This window comes from Strix aluco, chromosome 3 (genome assembly GCF_031877795.1).
Source record: "Strix aluco isolate bStrAlu1 chromosome 3, bStrAlu1.hap1, whole genome shotgun sequence".
NCBI classification, from domain to species: domain Eukaryota; kingdom Metazoa; phylum Chordata; class Aves; order Strigiformes; family Strigidae; genus Strix; species Strix aluco.
The window spans coordinates 37,254,882-37,276,914 of record NC_133933.1 but is presented as its reverse complement, the minus strand read 5'-3'; the positions used below and the strand labels follow the sequence as shown (position 1 = coordinate 37,276,914).

Here is a 22,033-nt window from a genome sequence, read left to right as displayed (position 1 = left end):
TGAGGGAAGAGCATTGCGGAATTGCCCTCCACCTCACCCCAGAGGAGATAACAGAAGCTTCATATGTGGGTGTTCTAGCTGGTCTGGACTGATTAGTAGTAAATACAGCTCATCTCCATTTATTGGAGTAGAAGTTAACAGTTAGTGAAAAGGGGACTGATAGACTGCTCAGTCTGTTCTGTGTCTGAAAGCTATGCTGTAAACTAGAGCAAGCCTGTGTTATAGGCTGTCTAGCCATGAGGTTTAGTCTCTGTTACAATTTAAAGCAGGTAATTTTATTAATATTTTGCACTGGTGTAAATCCAGAGTAATTCCACTCAGTTTAATGGAGTTAGGGACATTCTGATCTCTGGTTTGCACTACTAAATCTGGAGTAATAATTCAGAGAGCAAGAGAACTAAAGCCAGCTTCTGGTTTTACTTCTGTCAGTGTAAACCTGAACTCATGCCAGAAATGATGTTGATTTATTGGAGTTCCTTTGAGTTTACCCTGTACATAAGTTTGAGCATGTGTATCTGATCTGCACAACCAAAGCTTGATAAGAAGTTAATTTTGCTCATTAAAATCTTAACTGACCTCTTGGTTCCTCCTGCCCTTTTACGTAATATTTTATGAGAGATTTAAAGGTCAGCCAAGCTCTGACTTACCCTTGTTTTGCTCCATAGGGTCATATGGCAAATAGGATGCACACAAGAGGATAAAACTGGGCGGAGAGGAGTAGGTGGCACCGACGCCCCTGGAAATTCAGCCTGCCTTTGGCACAGGGCCGCAGCAGCAATTCCCAGCCTGCATTTTGAGGGTTGAGCCAGCTTGACTGTGTTTGGGCAGGAAGTGATCAGAGAGGTGTGTGCCTGTGTGCTTTGGCACAGTCCAAGCTGTGAATTGCTCCAGCCTAAGAACCTCCTCTGAACTCATTAGTATTAAAACAGAACAGAGGAGACTTTGTAGGGAGGGAGAGGGCGGGGAAGCCGGAAAGGTAGCAGTTTAGACGGCAATTTCCTAATAACCTTTCCCACCCCTACCTTCCCATACAGGGTCTCATCTAAAGGACCTTGGCATGAAAAACGAACCCTGGCACAGGGAGGGGGAAGGGAGGGGGAAATGAGGGGAGGAGAAGGAAAGGAAATGAGGGGCAAGGAATTGGCACTGCGCTGAAACAGCAGATTTTATTGTTATTTAGAGTTACATATGGTGATACTAGAAGCTCTGTTTGAGAGGGGTATTTGATATACTGTGTATAATCAGAATGTGGCAGTAAATGCCCTGGAGGACTTGCAACCTGTCACAGTGTAAAGATGTATCAAGTGGAGGTTTAATGACTTCACTTCTGTTTGGTGTTTTCCTTTAATTGACTGGATAGTGGAATACAGAGCCTATCTATTAACTTCCCAGATGTCACTAGGCTGTAAACGCTGTGGATATGTTAAATGATAAGGTTAAAAGAAGATGGAGAAATTGTGTGAGAAAGGATGGGATTCAATGGAGACAGTTAAAACATGCTGCGTTTAGGAGTGAGTCGTAATTCAGTATGGGAAGCAGCCAGGTGCATACACTTCTTCAGAGAAGAAACTAGGGATTATAATGGATTGGGAGTCAACATAAGTCATGCAGGTTTTGAGGTTTTTTATTAAAAAAAAAAAAAAAAAGTCATTGTCTTCATGGAATATGTAACCAGGAATGCAGTCTGGCAGATGCATGAAATAATCCTTGCATTCAACATTGGTAAGGTCTCAGCTGGAACGCTGTCCCCACTTTTGAACAGTGCACTTCAAGAAAGATGTACTTTGACTGGGGAGAGCCCGGAAGTCAATTAGAAGAGGAATGAGAGGTCTAGGGGACATGACCTCTAAGAAAGCCTGAAAGAGCTGGGCTTGTTTAGCCTAAAGAAAGACAACTGAGGAGGGACGTTACAACAGCCTTTAATAGGCTTGAAAACTGTTTTCAAGAGGAAGGAAAAAATCTGCTCATCATGTCTGTGGTTGATAGGGCCGGAAGTAATAGACTTAAACTGCAGCATCAGTGATTTAGATTAAATGTGAGCCTGACTATTCAATTTTCATGCTCATCCCTTTCATTGGGCTCGTTCCAATTCACTGACATGGGTATGCAGACCACCTTAACAGAAAGAGCAGTGATGATAGTCAACTGTTTGCATTATTGCCCTTATATGCCCACCCATATCGATGGATCATCCCTCTTGCTTTGCCTGTATTCTAGCCCTGCATATGAGAATGTGTATCTAAGTCATGATATCTCTCTCTAAACATCTGTGTGTATTGTTGCATAAGCAGGTACTGGCTTTCCTCATTCTATTTGGCCAGCAGATTATTGTCTCATGCATGCAGTTTGCCTGTGAAGGGCAGAAAAATGAACAGTGGATGCTGCTTCTAGTGGCCTGTGAAAGGGGACTGCCACAATAGGCCTTGCTGGTTATATGTACTTGTATGCTGTCAGGTCACAGAGAGCTTTGAGGAGTAGAAGAGAGACAGGATTTAGCTCTTCTCCAGGAAGCAAAGAAGCAATTAACCAATGATTAAGGAGGAAAAAAGAAAGCTGTATAGTGGGGGGTGGGTGTGCGTTTGGGGGTGAGGTGGGAGGGATGTTAATTGACTTTGAGATAAATTTCTCTGCCAAAAAGCAGTGCCCTTGATGGATGAAAGTCTTACTTTGCTGCCGAGCCTTAAGAATGAATAACTTTGGTGCTGGCAGGGTAGAAGAGAAATGCATCTTCCAGTATGTAAATATCAGGTCCTTTCTATTGTGTACTATTATGACTGAGAATCAAGAGATTTGGGCCCCTAGTATTGAAGGGGTTTCAAAGCTGCAACTTTCTGAAAAAGCAAGAAGGAAAAAAGAGTATAATGGGAATCACAGCCTTTTGTTTGTCTGCTTTTCCGCTCTACAGTCAGATCTGTGGCAGTAGCTGAAATGTAAACATTGCTTCCGATGTAGCAGGCTATGTGAGCAACTCGTGTGTGCACAGTGGTTTAGTCATGCGCAAATGATAAAACTTTGTAGGTATGGGCAGATGTTATGTGATACGTCTTATGTATATACTTCTTGTGTATGTAAACTATGATTGGCATATGTATCTGCACATACACATAGAACGTGTATGCAAATGAATTGAAACCCAGTAATGTTTTGCATAGATCCACCTAATTCTTATCAATTGGAAAACTGATCAAAATGTTACTCGCCAGCCTCATGTTGTGTGTTGTTTCTGTGAGCTTTACGAAAGCTGCTTTTAATTCCAAGGTTAGGATGAGATGGAAGAGCTTGAGGGGAGGGGAGGGTTTATTTTGGGGGTTGTTTTGCTTTTTTTCTTCGTGGGTTATCAGTAGAATTGGATGCCCGAGTGGGAACTTTTAACCAATGAGCTTCATCTGGAGATGTGCTAGCTGTGTGGGTCGTGGTGCTGTTGCCTGTTGAAAGAGCATCTGCCACCAAGTTCTGCTGTGGGTACAGCCATGCAGTTGTGTCAGGCACAGCCCTGAGAAAGTAGGGATGCGAACTGGTTGTTGTCTAGAGAAGGAGGCTCTGTTTCACTGCTCTCGATGCTTGCTTCAATCACACTCCAGTGTTTGCAGTTGCATATTAGGTAAAGCCTGTGAAATGTTTCTCTTTTTTTAGGGAGCTTTGCTGAGCAGTACTTTTTTTGCATGGCTCATTGCTCCAGTTTGTATGTCAGTGTAGGCAGTTTGTGCAGTTGAATGAACCTCATTCACTGACAGTTTGAACAGGCAGTCTTTCAGAATGCCTTATCGACCTCCTCAGTATTGGAAATGCTCACTCTTCCAGCAGGCTGCCTCTTACGTGTCAGCCTGGTGAGCTGGATAGAACAAAGCAATGGAAGGAAAACTGTAGGGGAACAATCCTATACTGTCCCCTGGAGGTGGACACAGTGATTAAATAGGGAAGGTTTATCTCCTACTTGAAGGATGCATTCAAAGAGATGGGGATCTGAAAAAGATTGATTTTTTTATTCACTCACTGTAGTCATCTCTTGCTGCTTTTTGGACACATTTCCGGACCTGTGATGAGATGAGAGCGTCTCCGCTCCTACCCAACCTCCCTCCCTGGTGGACAGAGGCGCAGCTCGAACATGAGCCACCAGACTAACCTGGTTTTTATTTGCCAGCAGAACCTGGCGTAGGCAGCATGAACTGAAAAATAAAGGTTCCTGTGTCTGTTGTTAATATAAAAGTGTAGCTTTCAGGCAATATGTATCACATGTTAGCAGTGTGGCCCTACTCAGTTCACTTGTTAAAGCTATAATAGTTATGCTGGATTGGAGTTTCTATTGCAAAGGCTTGTAGCATGCTGCTGAGAACCTCCTCCCTGATCTCTTTCTACTGCTTCCCCTTCCTCTACAGTCGCAGACATGTCAGTTCCATTTATCTCATGTCAGCTTGAGTTGTACTTCAGCATTGATTAACCCACCATCAACTATTCCCTCAAAGTGATTGCACATGAACATGAACCTTCTCTAGGGCCTGCCAGTGGATGCTGGAGGGATTCCCATGGTGTGTCATAATCACCGTTTATTTTGTACAAGATTTAAATAAATTCATCCAGGGCATAAGGCTGTCAGCTGTGCTATGCCACTTGGGAGCATCAGTGGAACTGGAATATGGCCCTTTTGGGGAATTGGTGACAGACATCTATATAAATGACCTTGGAGAACCTGAGGCAACAGGTATCCTACTGTACAGGGAATTTCTTATACTGGCAACAGTGTATTACACTTCATTTTGTAACTTGGTTGGGTTTTTTGCTGTCAAGAGACTGAGAGAGAATGATTGATGAGATGGATAAGGGAGAGTGCATTTTGCATGACAGGAAAAAAGGTCAAAGAGAATGAAAAGAAGATTAGAGAGGGAGAAAAAGAAAAGGTAGGTATGTGCAAGAGAAAGGGGAAAAAAATGGGGATGTGAACAGGAAGGCAAGATAAGAACAGTGCATTTAACTAAAATTCATACAGGGCAAGGTCATAATGTAAAAATGAATGTACCCTTGTAACCTAAATTTTTGAGGTGAGTATGAAAGCAAGCTATTCAAATAAAGAGTCTTCAAATCATGGAGGATAATGCTGGTGTGACTGAGCAAAAGGAAAACTTTGGAGCTGTGCAAAAAAGTATTTTCAAATACCAGTGCTATACTCATCTTGAAAGGGACATTAACTAACTCACCTGCCTCACAGAATCAGCCAGTTTTTTGAGGCAGGGAGCTGGGAAGCATTTGACCACATAGAGAGTTTGCTCTGTGGCTTTGTACTTGCAGGGCTTTTGCACAGCCCTCTGAAGCTTTTGGTTCTGGGCACAGGTCAGATAACTGACAGTCTCATCTGTTCTGGAGGTTCTTAAATTTCCATTTTGAGTTTAACAAGGGAGAGTAAAATTTAACATTTCTGAGGAGCTTTGCCAGTTTTTGTCATCTGAAGATTTGGTTCCTGTGGTGCCTGTTGATGTTGAGACCTGGTTGTCTTTTTACCTGAATACGTATTTGCTGCTAAAGAACCTAACAGTGCAATAGAGCTGTAACCAGACAGTCAAAATAGGCATCTTTGAACAGCAGAAGTGATGAAGCCTATTTGCCGGTGTTGAATTCTGTGGTGTAAAATAAGGATTGATTTCATGCCAAAGCTATTCCCTCTGGGGATGGTAAAAGGATTTCATTCTTTAATAATTCTTTAATAATTGCCTGAATATGTTTATAGGCAGAAATAAACAGTTGAAAAATCAGAATATGCTTTTAGATGTCACTAACTTCTCTCAGTGATAAAAAAAGACATTAAATGTGAAACACAGGCCTGGGCTGGATGCTCCTAGAAAGGATGTGCTTTCAAGAGCACTGTAAGAGAGACTGCGACCTACAGACAAAAATTAAAAGTGTAACTTAACTATCTGTAGCTGAAGTGATAAGAAATTGATGAAACAAGACAAGCATCCAACTAAACATGATAACAAAATCTCCTCCTCTTCTTGGCAAAATATGTGTTATATTTATATTAATCAAGTTATTACCTGCAGTAAATAAAACATATCATGTCAGAATTTTGTATTTCATCATGCTGGAAATGCTATGCACGATCCATTAAACTTTTACAAAGACAAAACAAAACCAAAAAACCAACAGCCAAAAAAAACCCCCAACCCCAAAAAACCAACCCCACCAGCCTCTGAAGGTTAGTTGATTTGTTTTGGGTTGTTTTTTTGTCTTTTACAAAATAAAGCAACTGTCTGACCTTAAGTCAGTGGGAAGATTGGTCCAGCAGCCAGTGGAACTGGGACAAGTAGAATGAGAAACTGCAGCTGAGGAATCTTCTGTGAGTATCCAAATATCCCTGGAGAACCAAATTTGGGGCTTTTGGTCTCCAGCATTCTGACTTGAAGCTAAGAGGTGCTGGAGCCCTGAAACCCTGATACTCTCTGTGTACTTACAGTCTTGAGGTTTCCATCCTATCCCTGCTGTGGCTTCAGCGTTGGTATGTAGTAAATGGGAAGTCTCATTATGTCTTTAAGTATCTTACTAAGTTTGCCCTTCAAACTATTTCAGGTTTTCCCCATTTAAATTCCAAAATTCCTATGGACTGCGTAAGTCGTCTTGCAAGGCCAAGTGAAATATACTGGTGAAGGAACAACTATCCTGTGACTCTGTCCCACCTTTCCACAGGTGACTGAATGGTAGATGTGCAATACACATTTCAGTACAGGTATTCTGGTAGGCATTAAAGGTTCCCCTTTAGATAGGCGGGCATGTTGGTATGTATTAAAGGTTCTTCCTTTAGTGGTTCTCTGTCCAACTGAACCACTCTTCTACATTTTCAAAATATTATTTTTCTCAATATTTTATTTCATGTCACTAAGAAAAGTGCTGCCCAGTCTAGGTGAGAAATGCTTTTCTGTTAAGCTCTTCTGGGGCTTTGAGTGATATCATTATGAAGCTGATGGCTACCCAGCATCAAATCTAGCTTTCACACTTTGATAAATGTTCCCAAAAACAAGGGACATAATGTGGTTTTAAATCCCACAAAATACTGGTTTTATGTTTCCTACCCGTTCTTCCTTCTTGTTCCCTTTCTTTCTCTCTGTCTCTTATTTCCTTGGGTTGTAGCCATTTTGAATGGAGGCCATCTTCCCTTTTGGCCTGAGAACTGGACTGGAAATATTTGAACCTCAAATCCAGCTCCAGTACACTTTAAATGTTTTATCATTGAAATTCAGTCTGTGTAAGTAAAAAAAAAAAATGCCCGCATGAAAGTGAAATTAACTGAACATATCCCTCTCTCAGTAAATAAAATAAAATAGGAAATAGATAAAGGAGAGAACTGTAAGGGAATATTAACTGGAGGTACTTTACATCTCCCTCAGGCCAGCCTGGCAAATGTCTTTTTAATCTGTGTTTCATGAGAACACTTGTAGCTTCAAGTATTTTTAAGAGCCAGGAGGCTGAGCTCCATTGTGCAGGGTCATGCTGGCATGAAATGCTGGAACTGCGCTGCCTATCCAAGGCATAGAAGAGGAGTTACTACATTTCTCTTAGGAAATTGGCACAGGTGATGGAGAAGGGTGTTTTCACCGCTTTGTTCTGACCGACCCTTTTTTCTTGCCCATTACATTTGCTCCCTGGGTATTCGGTCACGTCGTCTTCCTTAGCCTGGCTCCAACCCCAGTGTTGATGACTGCATTCAGAGTTTGTAGTTCTTCCCCTTTCCTACTAACCTTTGCAATTCTTTTCTCTTTCAATAGATGCTTGCTGTCACTGAGCTAACTGTAGGGTCTGAAGTTCTACATACTGGCAGATCTGCCTCTGTTGTTGGGTCAGAATGACCTATTCATGGACCAAATTACGCTTCTTAAATTTATTTTTTCTGATGTTCCTCCTGCTTCCCTCCAAGGCACAAAGTTTCCTTATGTGCCATTAGGATCCTGAGTCAGAACGGGAAAATGGTGTGCCTGATCCAGGTGTTTCCTATGCAGTCACAGTGGTCTTCTGATCTTCTATAGAAAGGGGATGGGAATGGGAGAGGTAAGATTATTTGGAGGGTTCCAGAAGAAGGGTTCATGTCTCTTGTATTTTGCAGGGATTTCTTGGTTCTTTATAGGATGGGATTTGATTAATGGTACAGGTAGAGGGAGTCATGTAGGGACTTCAGTTCCTCTCATTCCTCTCTCCCTCTTAGTGAAGGAGCACACTTGCTGAAGACTAACTTCAGGAAAGGGTGTTGAAAAGCTTGACTGCTGCTTTGTATTCTGGAGAAGGTGTCTCCATGCTGAATATTCATGCTTGCTACCTGTCCATCTGACTTTTGGGTTAGAACACAGCGTTTTGCCTCCTGAAGAAGACAAACACTAGCTGTTTCAAAAAGAAGGGTAATCTATCCTCCGTGTGCTATTTTCTAGTCAGGTGTGTTTGGGTCTGCCTCTGGTGATCACCTTATGCCTGGAGCCCTGAGCAGTTTCCTTGTTACTATGTTACCTGAGCTAACGTGACGAGTTCTAATGTTCTGGATTAATCTACCCTCCTGAGTTACAGTAAAGTAGGGTACGGATGCACTTTGTTCCAACTGGATCTTCCATCCTTTCCAAGTACCTTTCTAAGCTCTGTCCTTAAAAGAATGTCATACTGTCAGGATGCAAAATTACATGACTGGAAGTTGCATATTCTTATTGCCTCATTGAAGGCAGAGTGCTTTTTATGTCCCTGATACTGTCAATGTTCAGGGCAGTGTCTAGAAGCTGCTAAGTGTCAGCATCCTGCCTTCTGGGTGATTTTACTCAATAGGAACCTTCTTTTGATGAAGTGGTTGTCTTGAACTATATTGGTTGAGTCATTATTCGGTTTCATGCACAGTTTTTGGGAAGAGATTTTGCTGCTTGTCTGATCTGCCACCAGATTCCAGAAAGAGCAGTATGGATTAGAAAACCAAGTTAGTTGCTCATTATTAAAAAAAAAAAAAAAAAAAAAAAAAGAAAAGAAAAAAGCAAGAAAGAAGAAAAAAAGGCTAAGATCATTAAGCAGTTCAATAAAACAACCTTAATTTTTCTAAGAATTTAGCTGAGCCCAGCCAGCTCATTTCAGATGTGTATTCTGGCCTCTTTGGTGGTTCTTCCCAACCTGGCATTTCTGATTCCCTGTCTGCCCCTCCTTTCCCTCCCACATGCTTGACCTCCAACAGCATTCCTTTGCTTGTCTTAAGACCTTACATGTCGTTTCACTCTCCCTCTCCCCCCAAGAATGTGATCCTGGCCTGAGCTTTCTAAATGTGTATAGCAAGGATAAAACTTGCCTCGCTTGGCTGCCCCCTTGTTTGGAAACGCACCCTAAACATTTCCACATGGTTTGCACTCTTTTTGCACAGCTAAAATTTTTCAGGGTTTTCTTTGCCTTTAAACATTTTCTTCTTTAAAAAAACCCTCCAGCTTCTTCTACCTTGGGCTGCTGGCACTGACCTCGCCTTGTTACTGTTCACATTTCTTTTGTACCTTTTTGCAGCTGAAATCTCTATGGACTTTTAAATCTGTCAGCAGCCGCTACCAGGCTCAGTGTGCAATTTAGCTCACTGTTTTCACAAGTTTCCCAGCCCTGAATGCTTTCCAAATGAGCCATTGTTGGGCTGAGTTAAAGAGGTATTGTCTCTGCCTGGGCTAGGTTAGTGTGGGTGCCAGAATCTGCATGTGCAGCGTTCTTAGTGCTGCAATGTCATCTTGATATTGGACCCCTGGACACTTCCTTCTCCAAACACTTCCAAATATATAGGAAAAAAACCCTGCCAAAATTGATTCATTGAAACATTATTGGAAGCTTGTCTTTATATGGCTGAAACTGTCATCTAGACATTTTTGTTTGTCCCTGTTCATGCAGGCTGCTTGCTGTGAAGACCATTCTTATTTGTTTAATACCCATTAGCACCTGAAACTGGCAGCTGTGATTGGAGTCCTGTTCTGGTCAGTGCTGAATAAACACAGAACAAGTAGCAGTCTCTGCTTTGGTTATTTTAAAGACACATTGTATAGGAAGACAGTCTATTGTTATCCACTTTTTACAGAAGAGAAAATGAAGCTGGGAAATTTGGTGGTATATCCAGAGGGAGCTTGTCACAGTTGGGAGTCAGTTTCAGATTACAGAATTATCCTTCATTTTACAAATGTAAGGTTGGCTAGTCTCTAAAAAGGTGTGTTCCCCTGAACTCCCTTTTCTTTAAGTAGAGACTGAATTTGCTGGTCTGGTCAACCTGATATGATGCTGTGTGGAGATAATGTCCTTTATGTCTGAAATGTTGGTTTTCTTTTGCTGGGGACTGTGTGGTTCAGAGGACAAACATCTGGACAAGCATTTCAACCTGTAGGTTGCTGCTGACATTACTGCCACTAGACAACTCTCTGATGACCTTTGTTCAAAGATATGGTGATTTTACTGTTCTCCCTCTGTGGAAGACCAAGCTGGTACTGCAGGCCAGGAAAAAGGTGTGTTGAATTTTTAGCCTTTCTCTAAGAGTTGTAAGGAGTGTCTGTGTCACGTAAGCCAGTGCTTTGAGTTTTTCAGTTCATGCAGTTCATGTGATCTTTTCCATCTTTGAATAATTATTAGAAATGAAAGTTTGATAAGAGAGTTGTTCAGACTGCCTCTCTTCACAGGTTCTACTCTGACAGGGAGAACTCACAATAGCAGGGTAAAAATTATGAAGCCAATAATCTTTGGAGTCTTTGGAAGCCAATAAGTCCTCTGCCTTTTGATTGAAGGCTAGTCAACATACCCCGTCCAGATTCCTCTCAACTTATTAGAAGTTACCAATGCAGCTATTGACTTTTTTTTTTCTGTTTTTCTTTTTCACAATCTACAGGATGAATTGGATCTCACAGACAAGAACAGAGAGGCTATGTTTGCACTCCCTCCAGAGAAGAAATGGCAAATTTACTGCAGCAAAAAGAAGGTACTACTGTTGTCCTGACTGAAATAGCTCACCAATAAATTCTGTGTGCATATATAATTACTGATATACATCTAGATTTGAACAACGTGTTTACTCAAGAACATGATTAAGTGATGTAAGGATTTTTATCAGCGTGAATATGGCACAACTTTCTTATAAGTAGTGTATGCTTGTATGATTTCTGAAGAGAATGTTAACAAGGTAAAAACATACGTTGTCCCATTTTGAATCTTTTACATGTTTTTTTCCTTGAGCTGGAAGAAAAGCTATCATGGAAATGTGTTAAGGAATTTTTTAAAACTTTTGTAGGTTGCTTAAAATAGAAAATGTATTACTGAAATCCTTTAGAATGTCTTCAAACATCTGTAAAATACATAATAATAGAGATGTCTTAAAACTTGGTAGTTCAAGGTCTTCCAGAGCTTGTAGGAAATGTTCCCGTATTGCACTGGAAAGTGAAGAAGACCTACTCCTATCAATTCCTATGTAATGCTTCTCCATTCAAGGTATTCAAATTTCTGACAAACTGGTGAGATGGGCACTAAATCAGAGGCTGATATATCACACTGGGTATTTTGTCCTTGGCAGAATGATAGCCAAGTGAACTGACAAGTTGTATCATTGTTGTGAAACTTGTAAAAGAGGAATTCCTGCAGGAGTGGTGTGGTGGAAAAGTTTTGCTGCTCTAGAAGAGAAATAGACGGTCAGCAACAAAGATAGTCCCAATAGCATGTATTCATTAACAATAAATGTTAGGGGAAAAAGGTGTGGTGAATTTGTTGGTTAGTTTTATTTCCCAAATGTGCAAGTCATGCTATGAGATGAGTCTTTATATGTGAGTCTGCATAACAGAATGGAAGAGGAGGTTTAAATTTCAATAGTGAAGATGGCAGATTGAAACCCTGATCATGGTCCGTCTGAGTTTGTGTTTGCTGCCTTTCTTTCTTTGGGGGGGTGGGGAAAATTAGCTTTCTTACCATGTAATTAAAGAAAACCTCAGTCAAACCATTCAGATGGGTGCTTTGCATGTGTGTTGCTTTTGGTTGAAATGCATCACACAGGGAAGTTAATAGCAACAAATTAGTTACAGTGCCTCTGAGCTAGCAATAATTCAGGAAGTGCGTAAGAGCAGTCTAGGCTTGCTTGTCTTTGGTGCTCTCTCTGTTCTTCTTCCTGCTGGTACACAGAGCTTGCAAGTGGAGGAAAGGTGCAGGCTGCTGTGATTAATATCTGCTTTACATTTTTGCTGGCCAGCTCAGCTGGCTTTTTCATCTCTGGTGGGAGAGGATCTATTTGTAGCAGTCTTAGAGAACCACACATTCCACCTCCCAGACCAGTCAGCCTTGGCAGGAAGATTCAGGCTTTAATGTATTTAATATGTTGGTTGGATTCACTACATTACACTTTTTTCCTTTTTTCTTTTTTAATCAGTGGATTTGATATAAGAATCTTGAAGACCTTCAGAGTTAAAGAAGCTGCGTACTGGAAAATCTTTATAATGCATTTATAGTGCAACCTCAGTTAGCTGAACTCCAGCTATCCAAAATGATGTGCTAACTGGAACAGGATACTGTTGCCAGATGTCTATTCATTACATTGTAGATACTTTCAATTACTTGAAACCTTAACTGTCCAATGTTATTCATTGTTTCCCTCACACAGGCAGTGAGATGATAGGTGATGACATCTCTCTCTCTCTAGCCTACTATCTAATCCACCTATCATCGTTTTACAGTGACAGAGGAGCTTGTTGCAGGCTTCCCTTTACAGGAAAGCTGTCTTTTCCCTGAAGAATTTGTAATCTAGTTTTAGCCATAAAGGGCCCACTTCCTCACTTGGCGGAATGCTGTCAGCCATCCAGGACAGGCCCTCAGAGAGCTCTGTCTTGCTGATGTTGGGTTCTCTGAGTTTCCTGGGAAGCGAGAGCTCTGTGCTTTGTAATGTGGCAAGTGAAAACACTATGAACTAGAAGGTCCAAAAGTGCAGGTTGAGGCAACTGTTCGCAATCATTAATCTCAGGTGCCTTTTCTAGTCTAAAAGTAACAGAAGGTCAGAGCTTCCTGATTTGCTCCAGAGGTGACAAGATTAGTGGACTATGTTATGAAAACGAATGTCACTTGCGGAAATGAAGGTGTTGTAGGCGCAATGTCTGTTTATCTTGGCAGTTAGACTTTGGATATAAACTTCTGTGGTACTTGTTCCCAATGTGGTAGCAGAAAGTCACTACTGGATCATAAAACTCATTCCACCTGTTTCTGACACCAAGTCTTTCTGAAGAAATGGAGGAAGACATATATGTCTCGTGCATTTAAAGTTATATTCCAGGGGCACAGCTTGCCAATCAACATTCCACAGTACTCAAAGGAGATTCAGTTCTGGATTGAAATGTCATGATTTTGGGTGGTATCTACAGAGGAGTGTTCACACGGTATTATACAGCCATGCATGCTTTGGTCACTTTTGGCCATTCTAGGTTCATCTCTGAAACCATTAGTACTAAAACCAAAGCACCAATTATTTGATCTAGAGAAGTCGCTTCAGCTATCAGAGTTAATGAATGCTTCACTCTCATTTGTGGAGTAGCTATTTGCAAGGAATAAAGGCTGCTCTGCTGGAAAATATTTATGTGTTCTCAGTTTCAGCTGTCCTCTGCCTTGCCATAATCAGTACAGAGTGGCCAATGAGAGATGCAATTGTCTTAATTCGCATCAGAAGTATCATTAATCAGTAACCACTGATGGCACCCTGACCCTCTAGCCAAAACACCAGTACTACATGTTTTAGATAGCCTTTTTCTCTGTAGTATGAACTTCCCCTGATACCATATTGAGTTGTAAGTAAAGCCATATGTAGACAGAATGCAAATGATTATATCCTCCCCCAGTTCAGGTACTTTATTATGGTTTTATTTAGGATAATCTTCAAGTCTCACCATCAGATGAAATTTAGATTTACATAAAACATATAATTAACTTCTGTAATTCCTTCCTGTAAAATTATCTCATTTTCCTACTAGTTATATGTTTTGCAAGAATTAGATCAAGCACTAGACCATGCTTTCAGATGTATTTATTTGTAAATTTCTGATGTCAAGGTTTAGAAAACCGCTGTTATTTAGTGCTGTTCTACCAGGAGCTGGTACTAAAGTACATAGTCTCATTAAATACCAATCAAATAATGATATGGAAATAAAAAGTTGTCAGCTCAATTATTTCATCTGTAAATGAACTCATATTTGGATCTCAAAAAGGGTAGAAAATGCAGGTATTGCACTGCTTTGGCACATGTTGCTTTGGATGCAGTCTGTTTCTCAGAATGAGGCCTCATTGTACAGGCAATAGCTTATTGCCTTCTGTACAATCCTACAAGCTCTTAGACTTATTACTAATGGAAAGCAAGTCAAGTTGTTTTCTTTTTATGGCCTTTCCTGCCTCCAGAGACTAATTTGTAAACCTTCAGTTGAGCAGATTTTAGTAGGAAGCACATGCGTTTTGCAGAGTTGAAGAAGTTATGTTTGGTTCTTTTTTTGGTGGTTTGTTTTTGTTGTGTTGTGTGGGGTTTTTTTGTTGGTTTTGTTTGTTTTGGTTTTTTTTTAACTTCTGTGTTTCTTTGAGGGAAAAATTGGTAGCAAATCTCTTCCCAAACTGGACAGCTGTATCATACAGCTTCTCCCAAACAAACAAACCAAACCATCAAAAATCTCAATCCTAATAACTATGTTATTCTTCTGATCTTGGTTGTATCCTAGAATAGCTGCTTTGGGTTGATTGTCCTTTACCTACTCAAGTGAGATTGTTCAAACTCAAGTAGTGAAGCATTAATCAGCACACTGCAACTTTCCAGAAAGAGGCATTTATGACATCTGAAAAAAGAGTACATGCTTATAATCCTTAAATTGATTATACTGTTTCTATCATGGGAAACAGATCTAGAGAAAGGCTTCTCCACAATAGCAAAATGGGCTTTAAAAATTCTGAGGAAAATTTATCTGAACTATACGTTGTAACAGCCAATATGCAGAAAAGAGGATTTCCTTATGATTCCATCCCCTGCAATTGTGGTTTTTTTTAATATGTCAATTGTATTTTTCATCTACCTGATGAATAAAAATCTAAACTGATATGAGAATAGGAGTTGGGAAATGCTTTGGTTCTAGAAGTCTTTGACCTAAATTGTTGTATAATTTCAAAGAACTTGCCATTATTACGTTTATATATAAATATATTTCTCGTTTCCTGAAAGAAAGAGTAGCAAAGTTAGGAAACTCTGTGGCAATGTTCTGGCCATGCATCCTCTCACACCTTTTCCCTGCACTATATACGTATGCCTTGGCTGCATACAACATACTTTTTTCCTTCCTCCTTCCTCTCTCTGTCTTTCCTCCTCCAAGATACAGTCTTAAAAATCTGAATGTATTTTCAGTTTAAGCACTGTTCGTTCTTTTCCTTGCTGCACCTATCTGTTTTCTAAGGTATTGCTGTAGGAATGAATTTTGTGGTGAAGTCTCCAGACTTGGGATTGCTTATTACAAGGAGCAGGAAGGATGGAGTGGAAGGCACTTTTCTGCATTACACAGTCACTTAGGAGTCTGAATCCTTTGGACTGAGGTCACAGGTCAATGCTGAAAACAGTGAAGCTGCAGTTCAGGTGCATCACTTTGTGTTCAGATCCCTTTTCCTAATGGGAAGGCTGCATCCAGCCCTACATTAGGCTTTAGAATGCCCTGGGGAATCCTAGCCTTAGTCAGACTTTAACTTTTAGTAGTTTTACTGCAGTCTTTTTGTACCATTTTCAGCTCAGTTTCACAACCTCCCACTTTGGTTCCCTGCTGGCTGTCTAACATTAATGAAGATAATGCCTATATGTCAGGCTTTGGGTTTTTTTTCTTTGAGAGTTTCTGTTTGAGCTTTGCCCTTGAGGTTTGCATTGTCAGCAAAATGTCACCATAAAAAGCATAGCTTGATATTGTGCAGCTGGATATAGAGTAAGATACTTTTGTCCTCCACGTCTATGCCCATGCCTACCTTCAGACTCTTGCAGAGCTCTAAGCAAAATTTCCAATCCAAACCCAGGCTGTATTACTGCTATAAACCCTGCTTGAAACACAGCTAAAGTTCCAGCTTCCAGAGAGTACAATTCACCTTATACCTTGGATTCATCCTCCTGTTAAAACTATAAATATAAAAGTTAATTCATATGTATAATATAAATTCATATATGTGTGTGTGTGTATTAAAAAAAAAAAAAAATTCTGCTGGCAGAACCTAGGCTGCTTTTGTAGCTTTTGATATAATTACTTTAGCCTACTAGGTATGAAGCAGAGGATGGTTGCAAATATAAAACCTGGAGTCCTCCTTGCCTTTGGGGAAAACTTTCTGAAGAGTGAAAGTTCCTGCACCTATTGTTTGTTCTTGGCTTGCTCTGTTCTGTGTTTTTGCACTGTGAAGTGTAGTTTCAGCTTGGTTAAGATGGAAAGGCAGTTATTTCTTAGCTAAATTGAACTGGCACGGCTTTTCTTGCAAAACCCTGAGGTCTTTGCATTTAAGGTTTATATGGAGGCTCTCAGAGCAGGAGGCTGCATTACATCTGTTGTATTTAAACAGGAGTTCTGCAATTCTTGCTGTAGGAAAGTGTTCATTTCTTTGGGTTCCTACTTTAAAGTAGGAGATATACATGGAGATATTCAGAGGAAGATAGATATTCCCTAAAGAAGAGAAAAAATGGATCTTCATCTGGTCTCATTTAGTGATACAATATACCAGATGAAGATCACACCATTGTGTTGTCTGAGTGTGGGTTTTTGGTTTTGTATTGTCTGATCTGAGCTATGAAAGCCCTTTGGGGTTCATCCTTTCTGAAGAGTTCCAAGCACGTGGTTGTCTCATAATAAATGAAGTGGGTGGTTTGAAGTTGTATTGTTTTCAATTCTATCTTCTTGCAGTATTTTTTCCTCTTTGAAATACTCTTAGAGTCTGTTATTGATTTGCAATATTAAACTGTTTTGGTTTTGGATTTATAGCTATAAGGAGCATTTAATGTGTCCCTTATAAGTTCCCTTCTTTAGAGTTGTTATTCCACCCACTGTATCTGGGAGCAGCAGACATGAACACACAAGACGATGTGCTGCAGTATTTGAGAAGCCATTTGTGAGGCGTCCCAGTTTAATGAGGCTTGGATGTGACTTTCTGCATGAAGTGTTTAGAGGGAGTACAGGTGGGTGTGTGGGTGGGTGCTTCTACCCTCTCTTCCCTGGTAAGTCTGAAAAATGCACAGTAACCCTCACAGCAGATGTGATAGTCTAAAAGCAAAAGCAGTTAGTAGACAGCAGGAGGGTGAAGAAGCTGTGTGGGACTTGAAGTGACTAGTGCAAGTGTCTTGCTGGCTAAACGATGAGGATATCTGATGACACAGGGAAAAGTCCACCCAAAGCCACACTGGAGCTGAATTAGACTTTATCTGAAGTCTTTGGTGCATCAGAAAATTGTTTCTCTTCCTACCAGTGCTTTAGAAGTTTGTGGCAGGAGTTCAGCTCTTCAGACAACATTTTAATTTAGCTCAGTATTCAAACCTTGACAATGACGAGAAGAACCTGATCTAACTTTGAAATTAGCTCTGCTTTGAGCAGGTCCCTTCTGCCCAAGGCCCGTTCCATCCTAAATTGTTTTGTGATTCTCTGAGCTGACCATGAATCAGACTAGGAAAGCAGCTGTATGGCCCTATAAAGAAAGGGGGCAACAAAGTAGGCTCTGTGCAACCTATTGACTCTTGTGTTATTGCTATGAGACCAACTCCTTGAAATAGGCTGTAGCAGAAAACGTTATTTGGTTCCCTCCCAGTGCCTGGGATCCATGGTTGCTTTTGGTCTGAGTGACTGCATGACTTCCTTAGCTCAGGAGACTGCTGGTGAAACAGTCTGAAATGTGGAATTTCTCAAATGAATTCTCTGAAAATAGACTTGCTTGCAGTTAGCCTATGGCTCAGTGGAAATCTCATAACACTGGTAAGTCACAGTGGGAGGATGTTGCCCTTTGCAAACCGCGGCATTCCTTCAGCTGGATGTTTGGAAAATGCCAGCAATTGTGGAGTTAACTTGCTCTTTTCCCACCAGCATCTGTTCCTTTTTCTGTTAACAGAATGACTTCATGCTCAGATGTTTGGGATGATTTGTTAGCTTGATGCTGACATTGGGTCATTCCAGTATCTTTAGTCTAGGTATAGAAGACAGGCACATGACTTCAAAAATCACTGTGATAAATGCAAGTAGGATTTAGAGCAGTAAATTCAGAAACTCTGGCCTATGACAAGCACAGGACATACTGGGAAACCACAAAATGCAGCAAGAGTGTCACTAATGGAGCAGATGCACACATTTCCTGATTAGTGGTGTGCTTGGGTCTTTTCAGTGTGAAAGAGCTATTTGATTAATGGCACCTGTTAATGTGTGTTGAAGGTTGAAGTAGTAGCTCCCAAATTTGGGCAAGATGGTTAATACAGTGTAAAATAAAGCCTAAAATGATACGCATTTCCTTCTACATCATTTAATGCAGAGAATGTGTTCTCACCGGAAGAGTAAAACTTGAGATTCATATAAGACACTATCTCATACTTTTATGGTTCCATACAATGAACTTAGGATTTTTTCTCATCTCACATAAGTATAAATTTGTTGATGTTGACCCCATTATTCCCTGTGTAGGTCACCATACCCGAGAAGAAATATTGGCCATTTTCCTTTCCTTATTTTTCCTTTCTATAGCAAGTACCCGAACAATATAGTAGGTTTAATGATGTGAGACTCCTCTTAATTTATTTTTTTTTTCCTTGGAGTCACTCTTATAGTGGTTTAAAGGATGAATTTGGTGTCAAGGAGGCAAAAATGCTTGCACAATTCAGCTGATATACCATTATTACAGCTTGGAATCGTGATACCTAACAGACCACATTGTAGCAGAAATAAGAGGAGATAAGGAGTTTTTTCAAATTGTTCATTTTACTTGATTTGTGTTTTCCATGCTGCAATGCTAACACATATACAGACACATTTATTTATCTTGGTATAAGAGGTTATTTTGGGTCAAGGCCTTGAAATTATATATTTATTTATGTGTAATGAAAAAGTCTTCTCTTCCCCGCCCTGCCATGGGAACAACATGGAATATTTTTAGTTTCTTCCTCCCTCTCCCTCTCTCTCTCTCTTCAACAGGAAAGGTTAGCTGTTGCTTAGAAAATGCCTTCCCAGCTCTTTTGTTCAGACTGCTGAAGAAATAAATGCCGTAAACTTTCTATGGTGTTTGCTATAGATATTCTGAGTATGTAGAATTTTGGTGTCCATCTTGCAGTTCTGCATTTTTCAGGTGTGCTACTAGTGCTTCAGTTGAAGCTAACACTCAACACTTCTCAAAAATCAGGCCCAAAATAGTCCTGAGTTTATACAGTGATAATTGGAAAATTGTCGTCATCGTGTCTAATGCTGTGTTTCACATTTGGCTTGCATTCTGTGGGAGTTTGGGAGAGTTCAGTGGGAGCAGATTTGACCCTACCATGAGGGAAAAAAAAAAAAAAAAAAAGAGAGGAAAGAAAAAGATAAAATAATAAGAGAAAAAAAAAACCCAAACATTTATCCAGCTGTCATACTACTAAAATGGTGTAATTTATTGTACTTAAGAACAAAAATAATGGTGAGTAATCCAGTTCTGCTGTATGGGAGGTACGTGTAAATGTTGATTCTGTGATTTAGTTGCTGCCACTGGATTATGTTCTGTCCTTGTCTGTCCTCTTGCAAAAGTTCTGGGTCTCCACAATCCAAGTATGAGTCAGTCCTGCTGATGGTATGTGATAATAATAATAGTATATACTATGTACAATGCAGTTCTCACCATTCAGATTAGTCTTAGGTGTGGATAAGCAAGAGCAAAGAATATGTAAATAGCTAGCATATTTCTCTGGTACATGAGAAGCAGACTTGGCACAGACCAGGGCTCACTCTTCTCTGTATTCTGAATTTCACTGAATGCTCACTAGGCTTTCAAAAGCCAGTGAATACTGAGCAGGAAGAGTTGCTGAATTCACTATATTTTTAGTGAAATGTTTAGAAACAGGCACAGTAAAGAATTGTTGCCAGGATCTAGTGACAACCATGAAGAGAAAGAAAGTAAGTTCCTTCTATTGTTCTGGAGAATTGTTGAGTTTTCATTACAGTCAGATGTGACAGTTTCAGCCACACACCTGAATTGAGGTGAAAATCATATTGTCTTCCATGATATTCAGTCATCTGTTGAAAGGCACCTGGCATCTCAAACACTTTGCAGATGTAATTGGCAAGAGAAATGAAGGCTGGGAGAAAGGAAAGAGTTTTACCTGAGCTTATGGAAAGGGGAGAGACAAAGCAACTGAATGATACTCAAATATTGGGTTAGCAACTTAAAAGCCCTGGGCCTCTCAGTCTGTATTTATTCCCTTTCTTCACTTATCCAACAGCTCCTAACTTTACTGTTTCTTCAATAGTGGCTGGGGTTAAATTAGGGAGAGAAATAGGAAATATGTGGCTGCTCTGACTGTCCAACTGTCATCACTCTTAGTAAAAGGGCACAGAGCAGAACTGAACTGGAGCAAGCAGCAACGTCACTGGAAAAACAGACAGTGGACATGTTGTGGACAGTGAAGAGAAACCTTTTAGAGTTTGGCATTAACAAATTCTGTGTGTGCTCCCAGAAGCACTTGTCCTAGGTAGTTGTTCTGGCTCTAGGTAGGTGTGTCCTAGGTAGTTCTGTGTGCCTTTAAGCATGGCTAGTGACATTTCATTCCCATCATCAAACAACATGCAGGGTGATTGCCATGAATGGTAGGTAACTTAATTTTATTTTGTAAAGATTGTAAGTGGTTGCTTGTTGGAGATAAGCAGAGTAGGACAAAAAGATAAACTTTCAGTGCAGGCATGTGGCAAACAGGAGGCTCAGAAACCCAGGCTGGGCTCTTCCATGGCTTTTCACACTGCCTAAAGAATGCCAGGAGGAGAAGGAGGAAAGGAAGTGAGGAAAGAGATGGTCCAAATGGCATAAATACTGGTGGGGTAGGGATACAGTTGAAAACAGTGCTGTTGGAAAGGGAACAAGGTAAGCTGAATGGGTGAGGAAAAAGCCCCTTCCTGTAGCTGCAGCACGTTGACTGTGAGCCTAACAGGGTTAACGCTAGAATGAAAATGTATGCGCAATACTTTTACATCACACGGAGTAAAAAGTAGTAGGGATAATGTGCAGAGCTTGGATGTTAAGGAAACAATAGACTATGTCCCACTGCTACTGCTTAGGATTTGTTGGGATAGTGACAGATTGTTGGCTTCACCTGCAACAGGAATTACTGCAGAACCTCAACCCTGACCTCAAACTTGCCACAGGTTTGTGGGGGCAGAGCTGTGGTTCAGGAGTACAATCTAAGTCCACAGCCATGCAACTGGAGAGAAGGCTGTGTCCATGATAAACATTTTGTCTTCTCCTGAAGAACCCCTGAGTAGAATGATCATGAACTGACCTCCTGACTGGTAGGATCCTCCATAGTGGATATTTCCCTTCACTTCTGAAAGAAGTATACAGAATGGGCTGAGGGAAGGTAGGCTCCTGAGTACTTCCTTCATTGGAAGTGCAGGAAATTAATTAATTGCCTTATTTGGCAATTATTTAGATTATACACTTATCAGCTGCAAAATGTCAGTTGATTGTTTGGGGGCTTGTGAAAAGTAGAGCATATAAGAGGTTTTAAACATGAGTATGGATTTCAGCTAATAGGACAGAATGATCTTTAGGTAGCAACAGATTTAGGAGAACATATTCAACAAGAGACCGACTTCTTTGACAAAGGTAAAACGTTCAGTGAAGGAACAATGCATAATACCGGTAGACTTCAATTTGGCAAGTAAGCTTTGTCCTGAGGGCTGAAGGTACTGGATAATTCAGTGTGGCCCCAGCTGTACAAGAGGACAAGTTGTACTCTTGGTCACTGCCCTATACCCATAAATTAATGCCTGGTGATGATGGAATCCCCATCCTACAGCAGGGCTAAATGTGTTTAAAGAGGGACAAGCACAGTTGTACAATCTGTAAA

General features: G+C 40.5%; 1 protein-coding gene across 5 annotated transcripts in view; it reads left to right on the top strand.

Annotated features, from left to right (window-relative positions):
* The window catches only part of DAAM2 (dishevelled associated activator of morphogenesis 2), a 236,526-nt gene that overhangs the window by 125,573 nt on the left and 88,920 nt on the right, over nucleotides 1-22,033 (top strand). For all 5 annotated transcript variants that reach the window (XM_074818119.1, XM_074818122.1, XM_074818117.1 and 2 more), the window contains one exon: nucleotides 10,847-10,936. In XM_074818119.1, the coding sequence (XP_074674220.1) occupies nucleotides 10,847-10,936 (90 nt within the window). The remainder of the gene's footprint in view (nucleotides 1-10,846; nucleotides 10,937-22,033) is intronic.